At 41.5% G+C, this 17086-nt stretch overlaps 9 protein-coding genes across 9 annotated transcripts; 4 read left to right on the forward strand and 5 right to left on the reverse strand.

Annotated features, from left to right (window-relative positions):
* Positions 1-1457: 1457 nt before the first annotated feature.
* On the reverse strand, positions 1458-1845 carry SS1G_00807 (predicted protein; the record flags this gene model as incomplete). The annotated part of the gene is made up of 2 exons (XM_001598668.1): positions 1458-1652; positions 1843-1845. 2 exons carry the CDS (start codon positions 1843-1845, stop codon positions 1458-1460), a joined length of 198 nt encoding a protein of 65 aa, XP_001598718.1.
* A 637-nt stretch (positions 1846-2482) lies between these two features.
* Positions 2483-3360, forward strand: SS1G_00808 (predicted protein; the record flags this gene model as incomplete). Its single annotated transcript, XM_001598669.1, has 2 exons — positions 2483-3196; positions 3313-3360. 2 exons carry the CDS (start codon positions 2483-2485, stop codon positions 3358-3360), a joined length of 762 nt encoding a protein of 253 aa, XP_001598719.1.
* An 827-nt stretch (positions 3361-4187) lies between these two features.
* Positions 4188-5235, reverse strand: SS1G_00809 (hypothetical protein; the record flags this gene model as incomplete). The annotated part of the gene is made up of 3 exons (XM_001598670.1): positions 4188-4668; positions 4757-5120; positions 5181-5235. The coding sequence occupies 3 exons, from the start codon at positions 5233-5235 to the stop codon at positions 4188-4190; spliced, it is 900 nt and encodes a 299-aa protein (XP_001598720.1).
* Positions 5236-7004: 1769 nt separating this feature from the next.
* Positions 7005-8015, forward strand: SS1G_00810 (hypothetical protein; the record flags this gene model as incomplete). Its single annotated transcript, XM_001598671.1, has 2 exons — positions 7005-7484; positions 7554-8015. 2 exons carry the CDS (start codon positions 7005-7007, stop codon positions 8013-8015), a joined length of 942 nt encoding a protein of 313 aa, XP_001598721.1.
* Positions 8016-8491: 476 nt separating this feature from the next.
* SS1G_00811 (hypothetical protein) lies at positions 8492-10433 on the reverse strand (the record flags this gene model as incomplete). Its single annotated transcript, XM_001598672.1, has 2 exons — positions 8492-9919; positions 10005-10433. 2 exons carry the CDS (start codon positions 10431-10433, stop codon positions 8492-8494), a joined length of 1857 nt encoding a protein of 618 aa, XP_001598722.1.
* A 392-nt stretch (positions 10434-10825) lies between these two features.
* On the forward strand, positions 10826-11599 carry SS1G_00812 (predicted protein; the record flags this gene model as incomplete). The annotated part of the gene is made up of 3 exons (XM_001598673.1): positions 10826-10938; positions 11253-11347; positions 11559-11599. 3 exons carry the CDS (start codon positions 10826-10828, stop codon positions 11597-11599), a joined length of 249 nt encoding a protein of 82 aa, XP_001598723.1.
* Positions 11600-12431: 832 nt separating this feature from the next.
* Positions 12432-12923, forward strand: SS1G_00813 (hypothetical protein; the record flags this gene model as incomplete). The annotated part of the gene is made up of 3 exons (XM_001598674.1): positions 12432-12500; positions 12601-12636; positions 12903-12923. The coding sequence occupies 3 exons, from the start codon at positions 12432-12434 to the stop codon at positions 12921-12923; spliced, it is 126 nt and encodes a 41-aa protein (XP_001598724.1).
* A 504-nt stretch (positions 12924-13427) lies between these two features.
* On the reverse strand, positions 13428-16275 carry SS1G_00814 (hypothetical protein; the record flags this gene model as incomplete). The annotated part of the gene is made up of 5 exons (XM_001598675.1): positions 13428-14714; positions 14805-15011; positions 15126-15621; positions 15680-15722; positions 15864-16275. The coding sequence occupies 5 exons, from the start codon at positions 16273-16275 to the stop codon at positions 13428-13430; spliced, it is 2445 nt and encodes an 814-aa protein (XP_001598725.1).
* A 310-nt stretch (positions 16276-16585) lies between these two features.
* On the reverse strand, positions 16586-16747 carry SS1G_00815 (predicted protein; the record flags this gene model as incomplete). Its single annotated transcript, XM_001598676.1, has 1 exon — positions 16586-16747. The coding sequence occupies one exon, from the start codon at positions 16745-16747 to the stop codon at positions 16586-16588; it is 162 nt and encodes a 53-aa protein (XP_001598726.1).
* Positions 16748-17086: the final 339 nt, after the last annotated feature.

The raw sequence follows: 17086 nt of genomic DNA on the forward strand, positions 1-17086 counted from the left end.
TTGCGTCGCCACTCCAATAGGAGCTCGTTGTGAAAGAATAAGCTAGGACGAGGATAAAATATAGAGCATGATTGGCCAGCTGTAAAAGCAGACAATATTTCATTCTGCGAGGCACTACTAATACGACCGAGTTGAAACCCAAAGTATATAAAGCATTTTCATTTTCCATCGAATTTTGATCATGAATGATATTATTCCAAAACATGTAGATCAGGCAGAGAAAAGGAACAAACTGAGTAAATTGAATTTCATGTATTCATGCAAGCTTAAAAAAAAGCATGGTATAGCACAGAAGAGTCTTCAAGTAATGTATGTTTCCTACGGGCGATGGTCAAGTGAATGAATGAACCGACAACATTAGTTCATTCGCCATGAATAATTATATCCATAAGCATTGAAAAAAACCGACTGATAGACGATCAAGTATTGACAGCCTGAAGATATCAGGTTACTGAAGTTTGACCGCAGAAGACACACATGGACTGCACTATCAATTTAGGTCAAAGAAACATTCGCTCAGTTAGATAGTTAAGACCTCCACCACAAACCTGGCTTTTATTTTAGGAAAAGAATATTTTGGCGCACCACAGGAGGATAGTCTGAGCATAGTATTTATATCAAGATCGGGAATAGTAAAAGTGCGTGAAGTGAATTAATGAATGAAAGCCATAAAAGTATTGTGGCTACCCAACATCACTCCCTCTTGGTCAAAAAGTCTTTAAGACACTATATAAACCTAATTTGGATCATCCAAAAATACTTACAATGGTCAAATAATCTGACTAAAGATTTCGAGAAACTCACAAGGAAAGTACTGGATAAGCTTCACGTTCCAAATTCAACATTGGCTGTTGGTCAAAAATCAGAATTGCTCTACTAGATAAATATATGTCCTTGTGGCAATGAAATGAAGGACCAATTGTTGTAAGCGACGGCAAAAAAAGAAAAGAGAAAGACAATATGACGGGAATGATAATTTCAATGGCATTGCTTTATAGTGTAATATTACAAGATAGGAATAGAGATGTGTAAACCCCAAACAAGAAGGCATGTTGCAACGGAAAGAGAAGCCTCCAATGCCTGCAAGGACAAATCCTTGCTCTGTCAATATCCACCACAAATTCAAGAATCGTGTGTTTATACAGATATCCAAGAGATTCCTAAATTGCATCTGTCGCGAATTTTGACCCTACCTCGTCACCAACTCATGTACAACTCTTTCCCGAGGCCACCAAAAAGACCCACCTCGATGTTGATTGATTGAGCTTTTCCATTCACTTGAGAGGTAGTTGTTGACGGACGAAAACCTAGAAGCTGAAACACTACATGGTAGCTATGGTTTGAACCCCTGTTGACATGGGAGCAAGCATAGATATGTTGAAGTGAAACTCGACTAGCAGAGCCGGCATGATATGAGCAAGATCGATATGATATGAACGTTTTCTACCGCGAATAGTTCAGAGGGCGACTTTATAAACTAATGGGCTGGGCTTTCCTTCGACACCTCCGATGCTTTTCTCCTTTGCAATAGAAAGCTGGACTTTGCCCCTCAAATCTGAATGATCTCTAATGTTTCCACAACTCATATGTGTCCTCCTGCGATTCTGGCTCATGAACTCCAATTGGCAATCACCATGAACGTCTTCTATCACCTAAAGAAACAGTCGTAAGTTTCTTGCTGCGTCTGGTGACGGAAGAATGCTGTGCCAGGTAGCATTTGGTAGCGGAGAAATGCCAACTTAGCAGTCCCTGATACAGGACTCCCCCGCAAGTTGAGAGACATGTACTAAAACAGTTTAAAGCACCAGAACAATTGAGATATTCGCACGATGTAAGTCTTACCATCTAGGCAGACAAATGACAATGTGTAGACACAGTTCCTTACCTCGACGATACACTCGTAAGTCTACCATAACTCAAATATTAATCAACAGCAGACTTCAATCATTGTCCAAATCATTTAACCACCATCTTAATTAGGAGAAACTTGTCCAACCATCAACCTGCGTCAAACCAAATCACCACCCGCAGTAGAAAAGGGGGCAAACTACCACTCACCGAAATCCACCTCTGTTCCTCCACCATCCTTCAATTCACCCTCCCACATCCCTAGCTTCCTTAGCTCCTTTCTCAAAGTTTTTGTTGCATGTCTCATGAATATTTTCAATATTCCCATGAATCTAAACTAAATTGAGTAATAATGAGTTTATTCTCTTTATTTTTCTGCTTTGATGGTGTCGTAGCGAGATGATTTTCGAGCGTGGAATCTGGTTTCTAAAGGATTTGACCACCGTACTCCGTTGGTCACATGTTAACGTTCCATTTCGCGTCGCGTATCTCCACTCCAGAGCGAAATCCATTTTTACAATGCCGTCGCAATACTTCACAGTTACAGGTAAACCACAATTCACATACCGCATATTTTATACGTACAATTGAATCGATCGAATACTTAATCTATCAACCTCAACCACCCAAAATCATGCCACCTAAACCCTTCAATCCCCCACGCCCCTCCACCAAAGCAGGTCCCTCCAAACCCCGCGGACGTCCCAAAGGCTCAGCATCAACCTCCATATCCGCCTCGAAAGCAAAATCCACACCCAAAGACAAAGCCCCCGCCCCTAAGAAACCTCGCGTCTCCAAAACTCCAACTCCGCAAGTAGAAGACTCAGAAATGGACGTTGATGTTGAACAAGAAGGAGAAGAAAGTGACGATCCATTCGCCTCACAGCCTGTTACATCTAAATCTACAACCAAATCCAAATCAAAAGCCCCTACCGGCACATCCAAGCCTTCAAACTCAGCCTCAAAAACAAAAGCAAAAGCAACCAACAACGAAAATGACGATAGCGATCCACAGTCCTCTGCTTCAGAAGTTGAAATACTATCTCCCGACCAAACCACCTTCACCTCCACTTCCAAATCCAAATCCAAATCCAATCTCACATCCAGCCGCACGCATCCGCCTAATCAACAATCTCCCGAAGAAGCAGAAGACTCAGAAGACTCCGATACCCGCGCAACTATCCCTCCGGATCTCCTCTCCAAAATCATACACGAATTATTTACAGAACAGAATTCGCGGATTTCAAAAGAGGCGAATAAGACTGTGGGGAAGTATATGGATGTATTTGTGAGGGAAGCAGTTACGAGGATTTGGGATGCGGATGGAAGGAGGGGGGGATTTTGGGAGGTATGTTTTTCTTTTTTCTTTCCCGTATTTGGTGTTTGACGTTTGATATTTGGTATTTGGGGAAATTGAGTGCATTCAAATGGAGTACCTAGCTAACATTGTATTTTGTGGTTTAGGTGGAAGATTTAGAGAGAATGGCACCGCAGTTATTATTGGATTTTTGAGAGAGTGGAGGCGATTATAATTTGGAAGGAGGACTTTTACATGGTGCAATGGTGTTTCGAGCTTTCGCAGATACTCTCACATCAAAAGAGAGAATACTCACGAGGAGAGTGGTATTGGGTACTATTTGGCGTTACGGGAGACACAGAGTTTTTGTGGATATTACTTTGATATGTAGTGTTATAATTATACCATTACACTTACAAGAGAATTATCATGGTAAATTTCAAAAAGCCATCTACATATCCTGACACGAAAATTATTAAAAAAGCTACCTATTCTATACATCAACCCCTCTCGCCAAGCGAACACTAAGGTCAACACAGATAGATCAATACAATATCCTCAAAATCCCTAGTCATCAAATACAACAAAAACAAAAAATAATCTATTCAATCTCCACATCGCCATATACACTCACTCCCGGTAAATAAAACCAAAAAAAACAGAAACTCTTCAAATGCATCATCGTATTCCGTCCACAGAACACGGTAGCATATAAGATCCTAAGATACATCCGTAAGATCTTTCAAAGCCAGCATCTATACACAAAATAAGTCCTACTTAGTAAATCATCCCCATAATATTTATTAACCCAACATCCTCACACCTTAGAGATCTATATCAATCTTCCTCTTCTCTAGAATCTAGCATCTAGCACAATCAAAGCCCACCCAATCCAGCATAAACTACACTAAACCAAACTACATTTTTTTACTCTCTCATTCTATCCTATCCATCTATTCATCCACATTACATCCCCCCTCAATCCCTCTTACCCCTTCCTCATTATAATCATAATCACTACATTCATCTAGATTCTGGTGATCTACAATAAACCCCACATTCCCACCCCGGACACTGCAAATACACCGAAGAGATTAATTCTCGAATGTATTATTCCCGAAGCTGTATTTGCGGTTGCGGATGCGAGGGCGGAGGATGTTGTTGATAATGTGGATGGGGATGATGAGGATCCAGATGGTGAGAATGAAGAATCTTCGTTGTTGTTTGAAGATGTTCCTGAGGATGTACTCGAGACGGAAGGACTAGGTGTGGTTGCTGTAGAATCTGTGGTTGAGGAGGAATCTGAATCCGAATTTGAGCTTGACGAATCCGATGAATCTGATGAAGAGCCAGAGGAAGAACCAGAATTAGATTCAGAGGTAGATGAAGTACCAGATGTACTCGAAGTAGAAGATGTAGAAGCAGTAGCCGAGGTACCATTAAGTGTAGGAAAGAGATTAGCAGGAGCTTTCGCAGCTAGAGATGCGAAATTGGAGAGAGAGCGAGAGGCATTTATTTTTGTGCTGGATGGGAAAATATGTGTTAGAACTGTTATTTTTTTTTTTCCCTATTCATAAAGGAATGAAAATATCAGGAATGAAATAAACATACTTCTCATTAACCACCAAAACCATTCCTTTTTGGCAATGTTTAGCCTGGCTACAGTAGAACCACATTGGTGTAGCGACCTTGACCGGCATACTGAATACCGGTACCATACCGGTACTATTTAAACTAGCAGCTACATTCATGAAGCCGCTGAAGACTCCGGTGTTGTTTGTGCTTTGACTAATTGGGACGCAGGGTGCATCGAAAGTGGATTGGGTAACGGTGTGGTTTCCTCCTGCGAATTGAAATTGGATTATATCGCCTACTTGGGCGGAAATTTTGTCGGGAAAGTATTTTATGGAATTGTTGGTGGAGCCGACGCGGACTACGTGGGTTTGGGGTGTTGAGGTTGTAGTGTTGGTGGCGGCTGGTAGAGAGGGTTAGTTGGATTTGGGTGAGGGTGAGAGGTAACGGATGGAGGATTTACCAAAGACACTGCAGATTCTCAAGACAGAAAGGAAGAGGGTTTGTGTGAAATGCATCTTGATAGAATCTTTTTGAAATTCAAAAACGACAGTATAGATTTGTCTAAATTTTACAGAATAGAATAATGGCGACTTGCGCTTGATAATGAATGTTGTATATCGTACTCGCCGACAAAACAATTAAAAATACGTGTATTTTCAAAACACAGTAGATGAAAAAAGAAGAATGAAAAGAGAAGAAAACAGTAGACAAAGTAAAAAACCAAGATATGAAGAGCAAGAGTAAGAACCTACACTGGAAAGGAAAGGAGGCATAATTAAGCAAAAAGAAAGAATTGAATGATCTTCAGTATGCTTGTCATGATTGTTCCAGCTTTGATGATATTCATGAGTAAAACATAATACAATTCCTTCATCCAAGTATATTCAAGGCCATGACGAAGGTTGAAGTTGTGACGAAAAACGACTTTGAAGTGTTTGGGGAAGGGGCTTTTCAAACTCCAACGGTTAGGTCTTTTGACGGCGGGAACCAAAAAGTACGGATGATAATGACAGGCATGTAAACTTTGGAGTTGAGATGATGTGTATCATGTTTGAATGATATGCTTGGACTCTAAATAAATGTATATGATTGGGGTAATATATGTAGGGCTGTTCGAGAATAGTACATGGTGATGGGCTACTCTTTGGCCTCTTCTTGTGGTGGCTTTCGTGGTTGCGAAACTTCGCATATATAACAGAGGTTGAACTCAACTCAACTGTTCGAGTACTTCTTCATCAATTGTAAGATATGTGTAGTAAGATCTTACTCAACCCTTCATCAACCCACAAATTCGAATCCCATTGCCAATATTTTACTCATAGTACACATTAAAAAGAAACCCCAATCTTCTCGTGTTCCTCGGTTTCAATCATGCCCGCCTATGGCAACATAATCAAGCGAGTATCCTGAAGCACGGAGGGGTACAATTCCGACAACCTTTAAAACGTCCCAAGTTTCAATGACAGGGGTAAAAGGTACGACCATACATTGATATCGTCTGAATACACGTTTTTTTAAGTTTTCGAAAAGGCGGAGGATGAGATGAGATATCATCGTTTTGTTTTGTTATGATGTGATGAAAATCGTTGAAGTGGATCATTCATGAATTTGAACTTTGGATGGAAATTTGGTGATGATAAAGGGATCATGTCACGTGCCGTAGGGTCATACTTCGGGAAGGGCCATCCCGTCGTTGAAGAAAAGTCTAAAAGTCTATTGTAACCTCAACTTTTGTCTCGCTGAACGTTTTAGCTTGGGAAGTAAACTTTGGCAAGACTTACAAACATAATTATCATGAACTACTTACTAAGGAGTAGTTCTTCAGATCTATTGCACATGGAATCCAAAATTCTTTCTTTGAAGTTTTATCCGATGTTCTTGGGTCTATGGGTCTATGGGTCTATGTACGTACCCACTCCGGATTGTACAAGTGTACAGTATGGTTTGCGAAGGCTGCTTTAAGACTTTATCTATCTTGATGTTGATTGAAGATGCTGGTTGAAGATTGCTTTGGGCCAAGATATAATTGCCGAAAGGGCTCCCGTTACATTTGGTTGCACCAAAAAGTTATTGCAGCATCCATCGTACCTGAGCTCCAATGAAAATGCGTTTTCAATGCTAGGGTTTGTGCAGGGGGAAAATATGCAGTGCCATCGGGTGCGAGGTTGAATTTTCAGGCCTTGATTGGTCTCTAGCAGTATGCATTTAAGACATTGATATAGGTATTGATACATCGAGGGGAAGTGCGGGACAAACATCGAATTTTCACAATCATATCCCCAAGATGCTCGATCCATTCTTCTCTGCACCAGAGATATTTGTGACGAAAGGAAAGGTTTTATCCGATTTTCTAAACTTACAGAGTTTGCCTTTCCATTTACATGAAATTATTGTTGCATTTTGTTTTTACACCTTCATCGATACCTATGGCTCGCACATTATCTCATCCCAACTCTTCCCAAATATCTATCCATCTCTTGCACCTCGGAGTAAGGTGAACTGGAACATTCATGTCGTCTCATTCGTTCAATCCACTTTGATATGTACATTAGCCTTATGGGTGCAATGGACAGATGAAGAACGATGGAATATGGACTGGACGGGTAGAATATGGGGGTATACCGGAGCTCAAGCTCTTGTCCAAGCTTTTGCCATGGGATATTTCTTATGGGATTTGATGGCTAGTGTTGTACATTTAGATGTTCTTGGTTTGAGCTCATTGATACATGCTGTTTGTGCGTTTTTGGTAGTTGGCATTGGTTTCGTGAGTCCTTTACCCAAAATATTTGTCAGATATTATTGCGCAATATATGCTAATGCTTGGGATTTTTAGAGACCATTTGCGAATTATTACGGCCTTAACTTCGTTCTCTACGAGCTCTCTACTCCATTCCTCAATATTCACTGGTTCTTTGATAAACTCAATATGACGGGTTCCCGAGCCCAACTTTACAACGGCATTGTTTTGATATTCACATTTTTCTCATGTCGTCTCGCATGGGGTGTATATCAATCAGCAAGACTCTACCAAGATATATGGAAGGTTTATCATGCTCCAAACACTGGAATATCCATCCCCGAATTCGCAGTCCCTGGAGATCCCGAATGGGAACTCTTCAGATCTTCCGTATCTTCTGAAGACTTGGCATTGCCAATGTGGCTAGCTTTGGGTTATCTAGGAACAAATACCATGTTAACACTATTGAATTTCTATTGGTTTAAACAAATGATTTCGGCGGTATCGAAAAGATTTTCTACCAAAGAGAAAATCTCAAAAGCGGATAAATCAAAGTAGGATTCCTGGGAGATCGTTCAAAGTTTCGCTGTTAAGCTATTCAAGTGTTGGAAAATATAGAAGGAAAGTTTTAGATATTTCTGATACGTTCTTCCACAATGAAACAATGTGGTGGACTACGTGGTAGCTTTTGATATCCGAGCCTTGGCTTAATACTGGCAATGAATGTTTAACATTCAATATGGGGTTATTTGGTAAGACATTCCGTTCGGCATGAGGTGTTGCGGAAATTTGGAGGTAGAGTCTAAGTGGATAAACGAAATTAGATGCATGTAGAGAGAGATATTACTTTATAGAAGTCTGTCTAGAATAGAACATACTATCTTCTGATGATCATAACATGATTAAATTTACATTGAATTTCGACTTGATATCATTTCCTACCTCTCCTTCTCACCACTAACAAACTTCGCTTAAAATCTACACATTCATCTCAAATCATCCCCCCTCAGCAAAAAGAAACAAAGAAGCACGAACTACAAATGCGGCACAACCACCGTCCAATCCGGCGTTCCATACGCCCCAACGGGTAACTTCCTAATACTAACAAACGCCTCCACCACTAAATAAATCCTCGCAACCACATACGCCACCCCACAAACCGTACACAAACTCCCAATAACAGCATACACCACTCTATTAACCCTCAACGCCAAAAACCGATCCCAAAACTCATCAACCCGTTTACTTGCTCGTGCAAGCCCATTAATACATAACCATAACGCTCCGGAAAATATAATATAGATCGCGCTGGCCCGCCACATCCATTGTTCGAATAATGTCGGAAAGTAATCGTACCATGCGGCGACGTGTACGCTTCCGAAGAGGATACTGGCGAGCCACAGTGTCATGCCCATTATTAGACCACCTGTGCTGCGGAGGAGATCTTCGCTGGGCCAGTTGGAGGAGGAGATGGAGAGGAGTTGTTCGAGGAGTGGTTCGTGGGTTGTTTGTGCAGTGGTGTTGGAGTTTTGGGTAAGGGGGGCTAGGTTTAATGTACTGCTATTGGTGGTGGTGCGGTGAGGTGTGAAGCGTGAGGAAAGGGCCGGATGGGTGTGGATTGCTTGGGCTGCTAGATGCCAGCGTGCAAGTTGTTCCGGAGTGGCGGTCCGGAGGTATTGTGCATTTTCTTTTTCGTCGGGGTCGCGTTTCGATGTTCCATCTGCATTGAGGTAGGATTTTGACGGGACGAAGAATCCGTGAGGAGATTTTTTGGCAGCTTTATGTAGATTTGCGATTGTGGTATCGAGATCGGGAATTGGAGTTTTCTCTGTTGTGGGATTGGATGGCGTGACATCACTTACAAGTTCCTCGAGAGCTACGTCATTTGTTTCCGGAGGAACATACGCAAATCTAGATAGTTCCGAGTCCTTCCATGATCGCTTGAGGATTCCGGGATGTTTGCTATCGTGTCCACTGATCTGACTACTCATATACATATACGCACAGAGAGGTTTCACCCAGTCCCCTTCCAATTTCGTAGGAACCATTATAGAGCGAGGTTTATGCCACCATAATAAGTAGATGATAAAAGCGCACAGAACATGGCCCAAAGTATTGACTTCCAGAAGAGTGACTGGAAGACCAGCCACTAATCGTCCGATGACTTGTACGAGCATCCAGCCGGCTTGGAGAATAACGAGAAGTTTGGCCATCGTGTCGGCTTTGCTTTTGTCGACTATTTCTCGCTTACTTATGGTGGGTAGGTGGCCGCATTGTGCTAGGAGACTGACGCCACGAGCAGTGAGTGTTAAGCGGGTGTAAGGGGGAATGAATGGCGGAGTATTGTCTGAGGGGTTTTCAAAGTCGAATACGAAACCTCCCATACCGGCATAGAAGCCGTGAACGGTTGTCCAGGGTGAAATGATTTCCTGTACTTCGAATTTGGGAGCAGGAATCCCAAACTAATACCCATCAGTAACTAATAAGTCTCCCGCTAATGAATCCTCTCCAAAGTAGCTCACTGAGAAGAAAGAACAGAATGATTACCTCTTCGAATCTCCCATCCTGTTTACTAGGCTCAGACTTTACCACTTCTGTAATCCCGTTCTGAGATTGCACACCCTCCGCAATCCTCTTCTGAACCGAATCCCGCAAAGCCGCAGCAGAATTATACTGTCTCCAAGCCGCAAACACGACCAACTCTGGAGCAAAAACCCCTACAATCCCCCATTTAACCCCTCTGACATATTCATGAATTGCAGGATGATCTGGCCTAGGAATATTGAGATGCATAGCCGACCAAACACAAAGCGATAAAGTCAAGAGACAAGAAATGACGAGGGAAAGTGTGCCTCGGCCATTAGGATCAGCTACCCATCCTGTGGTAGTTTCGTTGCTGGGTTTGAGAAATGGTGCACTTGTTGATGTAGAGATTAAAGAAAAATAGCAAAGTATAGAAGAAGTGGAGAATGGCATCGCTATACTGGCAAAGGAAATGGAGAGAATAGCTCTCGACTAGATGATCTGTATTGATTGACTTTGTGCAAGTAAACTTGGAGATGTGCCAGCACGATGGGAAATATCATCACTTAATGCTCCTTCTCTCCCCTGAACAAACCTCCTTTACCCGTCACTATTTCCGTGCCTCACTCGTTTCATGGAGCCGAGTAATACGTATTGGTATTGGACCAAACGCGAAAGTAACCCTACATTGAAGAAAGATTCTGCAGGACAGACACCCCCAAAACCAGGATACTACCAACGAAGAACCAATACCCATGATATGAATATACAGGTGTGTGCGTGAAGAAAGCTACTCGTACCGTCAGACAGTATGCTCCACTCCACTTGGAAGCACATACCACAAGATGGTAAACTATATGGGGAATAGTGGTCCATATATAAGTGGAGTGAAGGATACTTTCTGGTTCCACGATAAGCGCCGGCTGGGATTGCATGCAAAAATAGACGGAAATGGTAGGTAGTAGTCTGCCGCACACGTGATATAAAATCCTTTGTATGTTTGTTGTTATCAATAAATTGGGGTGAGCTGACGCCCACATTGTTTTGGAGCCCTTTGTCTTAGATGAAGTTGGTACCTTTTTCTTCATCTATAATCAGATGATACTAACCAAAAATAAACAGGGGATTTAGTTGGCAGACTCTGAAATATACCGTAGATATTCTTTCTTTCGTTTGATACTATTGTTACTCGTTTAGCGGAAAGACACATTTCTGCAAATTTGGCTCGTTAAGGATGTCAAGTCGGCGTCTAACGAAACAGAGTCTTAACAGCCAAGCAGAAATCAGCAAATCCGTACTGCGGGATGCAGGAAAACCACCAAATGGTCAATCTGTAGGAAGTTATCTACTCGAATGGAATGAACTTCGTATGTTTCTTCCAATAGACCCGGCTCTTTAAAGTACAACCACTAACAGCATATTCAAGAAATCTGGCAGCAGTCGGTTCTCTTCCTTGATATAGAAACGGAACTAGCTTACACTTTTGATACTTTAGAGACAACGAATATATCCTGTCAGGATATCGGTAGATACTTATCATAACCACCAAACTACACATGATAGACTAACACAATACAGACCAGCCTCAAATTCATTTCTCAAATCTCTCCATAGTTTAAGCCATGTACATAATGAGACGAGTAAGTAATCTCATCTCATATGTAACTATCTAAAAGAATAACTAATAGAAAATTATTCATCTAGTCAACATATATTCCCACCTCTTTGGCTCGCTTCTCTTCGCTACACTCCCCTTTATACTTTATCGACAAATAGCACCTCGTTATGCTACCGCCACACTAGCGGATATAATAGTATTTTCTACTTTTTTCTTCGGGGTAGCAATATGTTTTCTCCTCTCAGCTACGTATGTAATCCTAATATCTCCGCTTCCAATATCTTCCCTTCCAATATCTTCCCTTCCAATCTCTTCCCTTCCAATATCTTCCCTTCCAATATCTTCCCTTCCAATATCTTCCCTCTCAACATCGTCCCCTAATATCCTCCCTCCAAACCAAACCCCCCTTAACACCACCACCAAATAACCAGTTTCCACATCCTCGCAAACCACAGCCCCAAAATAAACGCCCTAGGAAACCAACTCGACTACCTCGGCGTCGTAATCCTAATGTGGGGGCTCCACAATCCCCACCGTCTACTACGGCTTCTACTGTTCCTCATCGATCCAAAAAACCTACTGGAGCATGGTACGCCTCTTTCCTTCCTCTTTCCCCCCTCTTTTCCCCCTCAAAACCAACCCTCCAAAACCTAACACAAAATCAGATATCCATCCTAGCAACCTTCTGCGCAATCATAACACTGCACCCTAAATTTCGTAATCCGGCTCTGAGACCTTATAGAGCGGTTATGTATAGTTGTTTGGGACTGTCTTCGGTTATTTTTATTGTGCATGGGGTTTTTTTGTTTGGATATGAGGTTCAGAGGTACAGGATGAGTTTGGATTGGATGGGGGTTATGGCTGGATTGAATCTTTTGGGGGCGTTTACTTATGCTGTTAGGGTGAGTGGATTTTTCTTTTCGTGGGGAAGGGGAGGAGGGAGGATGTTAGAAGGGGAGATGTACCACAATCAAAAAAGCTAACCTAACCAAAAACCCACAGATCCCCGAAAAATGGTTTCCGCGACGCCACGATATTGTAGGTTCTAGTCATCAAGTTCTGCATTTCATGGTTATTTTTGCGGGATTAGCTCATATGGCTGGGTTATTGAGAGCTTTTGATCATATACATTCTGAAGAGTTTCGTTGTACTTGAGGTTTTTAGATGGGATAGGTTTTGGGATAGGGATTTTTCAATCTATATATTAGATATTTAGATATTTAGATACCTAGATATACTTATTAAAATTGCTAGTGGTATTTAGTTATATGTATATTAGCTAGTGCCAAAGCTAACACCAATAGAAGAGATTCGTCAAGACCTAGACTTTCTTGGAACCAGACTGGTATATTGTCAGTAAGAATGAATATAAACAAGTAATGAAGACGCTTGTGATCTTACATATTGGAATTGAAATGAATCTTAGAAGATTTTGGCGAGGAAGGTATTCGGATTCGGATTTTTACTTAGGTACTTACTTGCTTGGGGATCCTTTCTTTTGACCACGATAACGGCAACGACAACGAAGAGAAGAGAAGGATAAACGAAGGTAATAGCTCTACTCACCGGAAGATTAGATATATATAAATACGAAACTACCTCCTGTTGTTTTTTGTAGTGAAGAAAGACGCACTCTCTATATAGAATTAACGATCTATTTCATTTTCATTTTGTGAAATGAATGATATGAGAAAGGTAAAACCAAAATCAGTAATCTAAATATATATATATACACACAAGTATTCTTGACCACCAACCCCCATACAAATCTCCACACACCAACCAACCAAAAAGCACAAACCACACAAACACAAACCCAAACCCAAACCCTACCAACCCATCCCATAACCACCACCCACCTGTCCTGTATAAGCAGGTAAATCCCCATCCAGCAGCGTCTGCCAATACTCCCAATCCAAGGGCGTGATATCGGGCATCGACGTATCCAGGAAAGAATCCGACGCCAACCAAGGTTGTTCTTGCGAATTTTGCATTTGCGATTGCGATTGCGATTGAATGTGCATTTGTACAGGATGCTGGGTATGCAAATCCGAAGGCTCATGTGAAGAATGCGAGGGGATGTAATCAGGAGGTTTTTGCCTCACGTAAGATTCAGCCGTTGCAGGGGGCATATGCCAGTGATTTACTGTTCTGAAGGGATCTGCTATATCATCATCGTCATCATTGCCCTGATTTCGTTGTTGATGATCTAGATATCTGTGCAGATGATCGTGTTTTTGTCTTTGAGAGCGGAGGATTGATATGAATCTCGGTGGGGTGACTTGATCTGGGGAATTTCTTGAATTTGCTGAAGTTCCTGCACTTTCTTCTCTTTTCTCCCAGGCTTTGAGGACTAAGTTTCCCAAGGCGAAATAGAGACTGTTCTTTGTATCGTTGAGCATTTCTCCGCGGAATTCATATGCGAGTTCCACTTGTCGCCATGCTTTATCTACTAATTCTCCTCTTTCTCTTTGTCGGAGTTCGCTGAGTAGGTATATAAATGCATCTACTTGAAAATGGACATGAATATGCCATAGATATCTTTGGACGAGCTTCTCGGAATGACCTATGCCATCATATTCAAGCATCTTCAATGATTCATTAAAAAGCATATCTCTTTCCTTCTGTGGCATACTCGCGCCTTTATCAGGATATTGTCGTGGGTGATGAGCCATTAATCTCATTGTACAGATGACTGATTTGGCAACATATATCGATAGTAAATGTAAAGGTATTGACGGATCACAATATTGTAGATACTTATCTTGAAGTCTGGCCTCCAATTCATCGATAGTTTTATCTTTTTCAGCGATAACGTTCGAAAATGGAGGAGTATGTGATGGACCACCGTGATGACCACCTCTGTGACCACCTCTGTGACCACCTCCATGACCACCTCGGCCACCCTCACCTCCATGTCCATGTCCGTGCCCATGTCCATGACCTCCATTGCCAAAGCTATTGGCTTTTCGAATAGCTTGCGAAACTTCATATCGAATACAACAGAAAAGCATTTCAGTTGCTCCGGCTCGCTCAGGTGGAGGTTCTGTCATGTCGGGAGTGAGATCACTATCACTAACATTGAGTGGTAACTTTGTATCGAATTTTGCAAGCCACTGAGTGATATAAGTCAGTAAAACTTGAATATGAGAAGCAAGACGATAAATGGATGGTGAGAGTGAAACAGAAGAAGAATATATACTTACAGCAGGGAATCCTGCTCCACATAGTTTTGCAGCAAAACCATCAAGGAAAACTACTTGCCACCAAACTCTCCTTCTCATTTCTGTATCGAAAGGAGATAAATTATGAGAAGATCCATCACGATGAATACCCAATCTTTGACCAATTCGAACAGCAGAACCAGTTAAGATCCAAAATGCATGAGCATCATAATGCTTACGAGCTGCAAGCTATTGATGTGAGTTAGTGACAAAAGACACAATTTGTTGCAGTGGTGCTGGCAAAAGACATTGGTGTTTGGGTCATCCAAGGAAAGGAAACAAAGAATGGTAGGGCTAACTTACGAGAAATAAACAATAAGCTTGTAAGGCAGTCAAATTAAGGGATTTGATATATTTGACATTGATAAGAGCTTGTTGTGTAGCATGAGAATATCTCGATAAAAGTACGGATCTTGGTTCATTGAAAGTACTCTCACATTCATCATCTTTTAGTGAGCCGATAGAAAGAAGGTATATAACGAACATTAGAGCTTCCGTAGGTTTCGGAATATTATCCATATCTGAAGTTGCTTCTAAGATCATCTCCTGAACCGTCGGAGCATGAAAAAGTTTTATCAATGGATTCACATTGGTCAGAAAGATTTGCCATAACCTGAAAATTGTGACGGGTTGAGGATGTAGGCTTCTCAGGTTTCTTTTCGAACTAATCAAGTTTCCAAGAAGGATGGTGGATTCTTCGGGGAAGAGGGAGTTATCATTATTATCATCATCTTCTGATGATACTTGAAATGCGTCTTTTGGATCTTGTAATTCATTACTAAGATTCTCCCAAACAGTGCTAAAGTCGGTTAGCAAATTCATGCTAACTCAAAGGGATTTTTTGGGAGAACTCGTACTTTTCTATGTAACGGGAGTTACCATGCTTAGAGTACAATTGGCCTTTTCCAACTTTAGAACCATGAGGGCAACCCATGGGATGATGCCCATGTGAATCATGAGGACCATGATGACATCGATGTTTGTGTGGCCCAGATTGATACTCATTATTGTCAGTCCCGGTAACTGTAGACACTTCTTTACCTTTCTTGGTACTTGATAAAACTTGGCGTGTAGAACTTGATTCATCAGGACCTGCATCATCAGTGCCACTTGCATTTGCACTTCCAACACCAGTAGTAACGCCATCGACAGCACCATCATCCTCAATCCGAATTCCATTAACCCTCAATAAATGTTCATATTTCCTCAATCTTGCAGCCACATCTAACTCACTTAGCTTACGTCTTCTTCGACGTGGAGCAGCAGGTGTACTGGGAATACATTCAGCATGTGCTTTAACACAATTTGAACACTTAGGTTTTTGTCGATCACATCGTACTTTTCTCTGTTGACAGAGAATACAAGAATGACCACGAGTGATCTTTTGATGTGTTGGTGGTTGAGTTGGATGTGGGACAGTAGTAGAATCATGAGGTTGTGGAGAGGACTCCATGATGACGTGAAGAAAGATATAAAAATAAAATAGTTCAAGTATGAGTAGATGATAATTGATGTGATGAAAGAGCCGAGTAAATGTTTTACGTATTACTTGACCCGTATGGCCGGAGACTCGGAAGTTTCGGGAGTTTCATCAAGATTTCTTCCCCACGATGCTAAAAACGAGTTTGTGATGATTAAGGTCACTTCAACATGAAACATGAAGTTTTCAAATCAGGTGATCTTCAAAAGGGGGTGAGGCTCAATTGTATTGATAGCATGGAGGCATCGTGTTGATGAGTCTTGTCGGTGTGTTTGTTTTTTGATCAATTTTCTGAGGTTGCTGGTTGTCTCGTCGGAGGTTCGGCATTTCTTCGGTCCCGACAAATGTTTCGTTCGGTCTTTAACCACGTAACCAACCTTACTTGTTCAACTTTCGAAGCTTTCTCGTTGGTTAAGAAGGAGGTGAAAATGCTCATGAGCCTCATTATTACTTTACTTGATAGGACTGTACTAGTAGAAACATGAAGGGCAACAGTTCTATCAAATGATGCTTGGGAAAAATCTACAACTGCAAATGGTTTTCGTGCTCACTATTACTATGCTCTAGGTTGGCGCAACTAAACTTTCTGTATATACATTGCTGGTATTCTAGCAAAAATCTAGACTGCATCTGTGGTTCGGCACGAAATTCTCAGAGTTTTATTCTTGACGGAATAGTAGGTAACTTTTTCTCTGTCCTTGTATTTAAAACCAACATAGAGATGCCATGGTAGGTGCTGTGGGTTTCTATAAGTTAGAATCGACTCTTAGAACTCACACTCTGC

This window comes from Sclerotinia sclerotiorum, genomic scaffold (genome assembly GCF_000146945.2).
Source record: "Sclerotinia sclerotiorum 1980 UF-70 scaffold_1 genomic scaffold, whole genome shotgun sequence".
NCBI classification, from domain to species: Eukaryota; Fungi; Ascomycota; class Leotiomycetes; order Helotiales; family Sclerotiniaceae; genus Sclerotinia; species Sclerotinia sclerotiorum.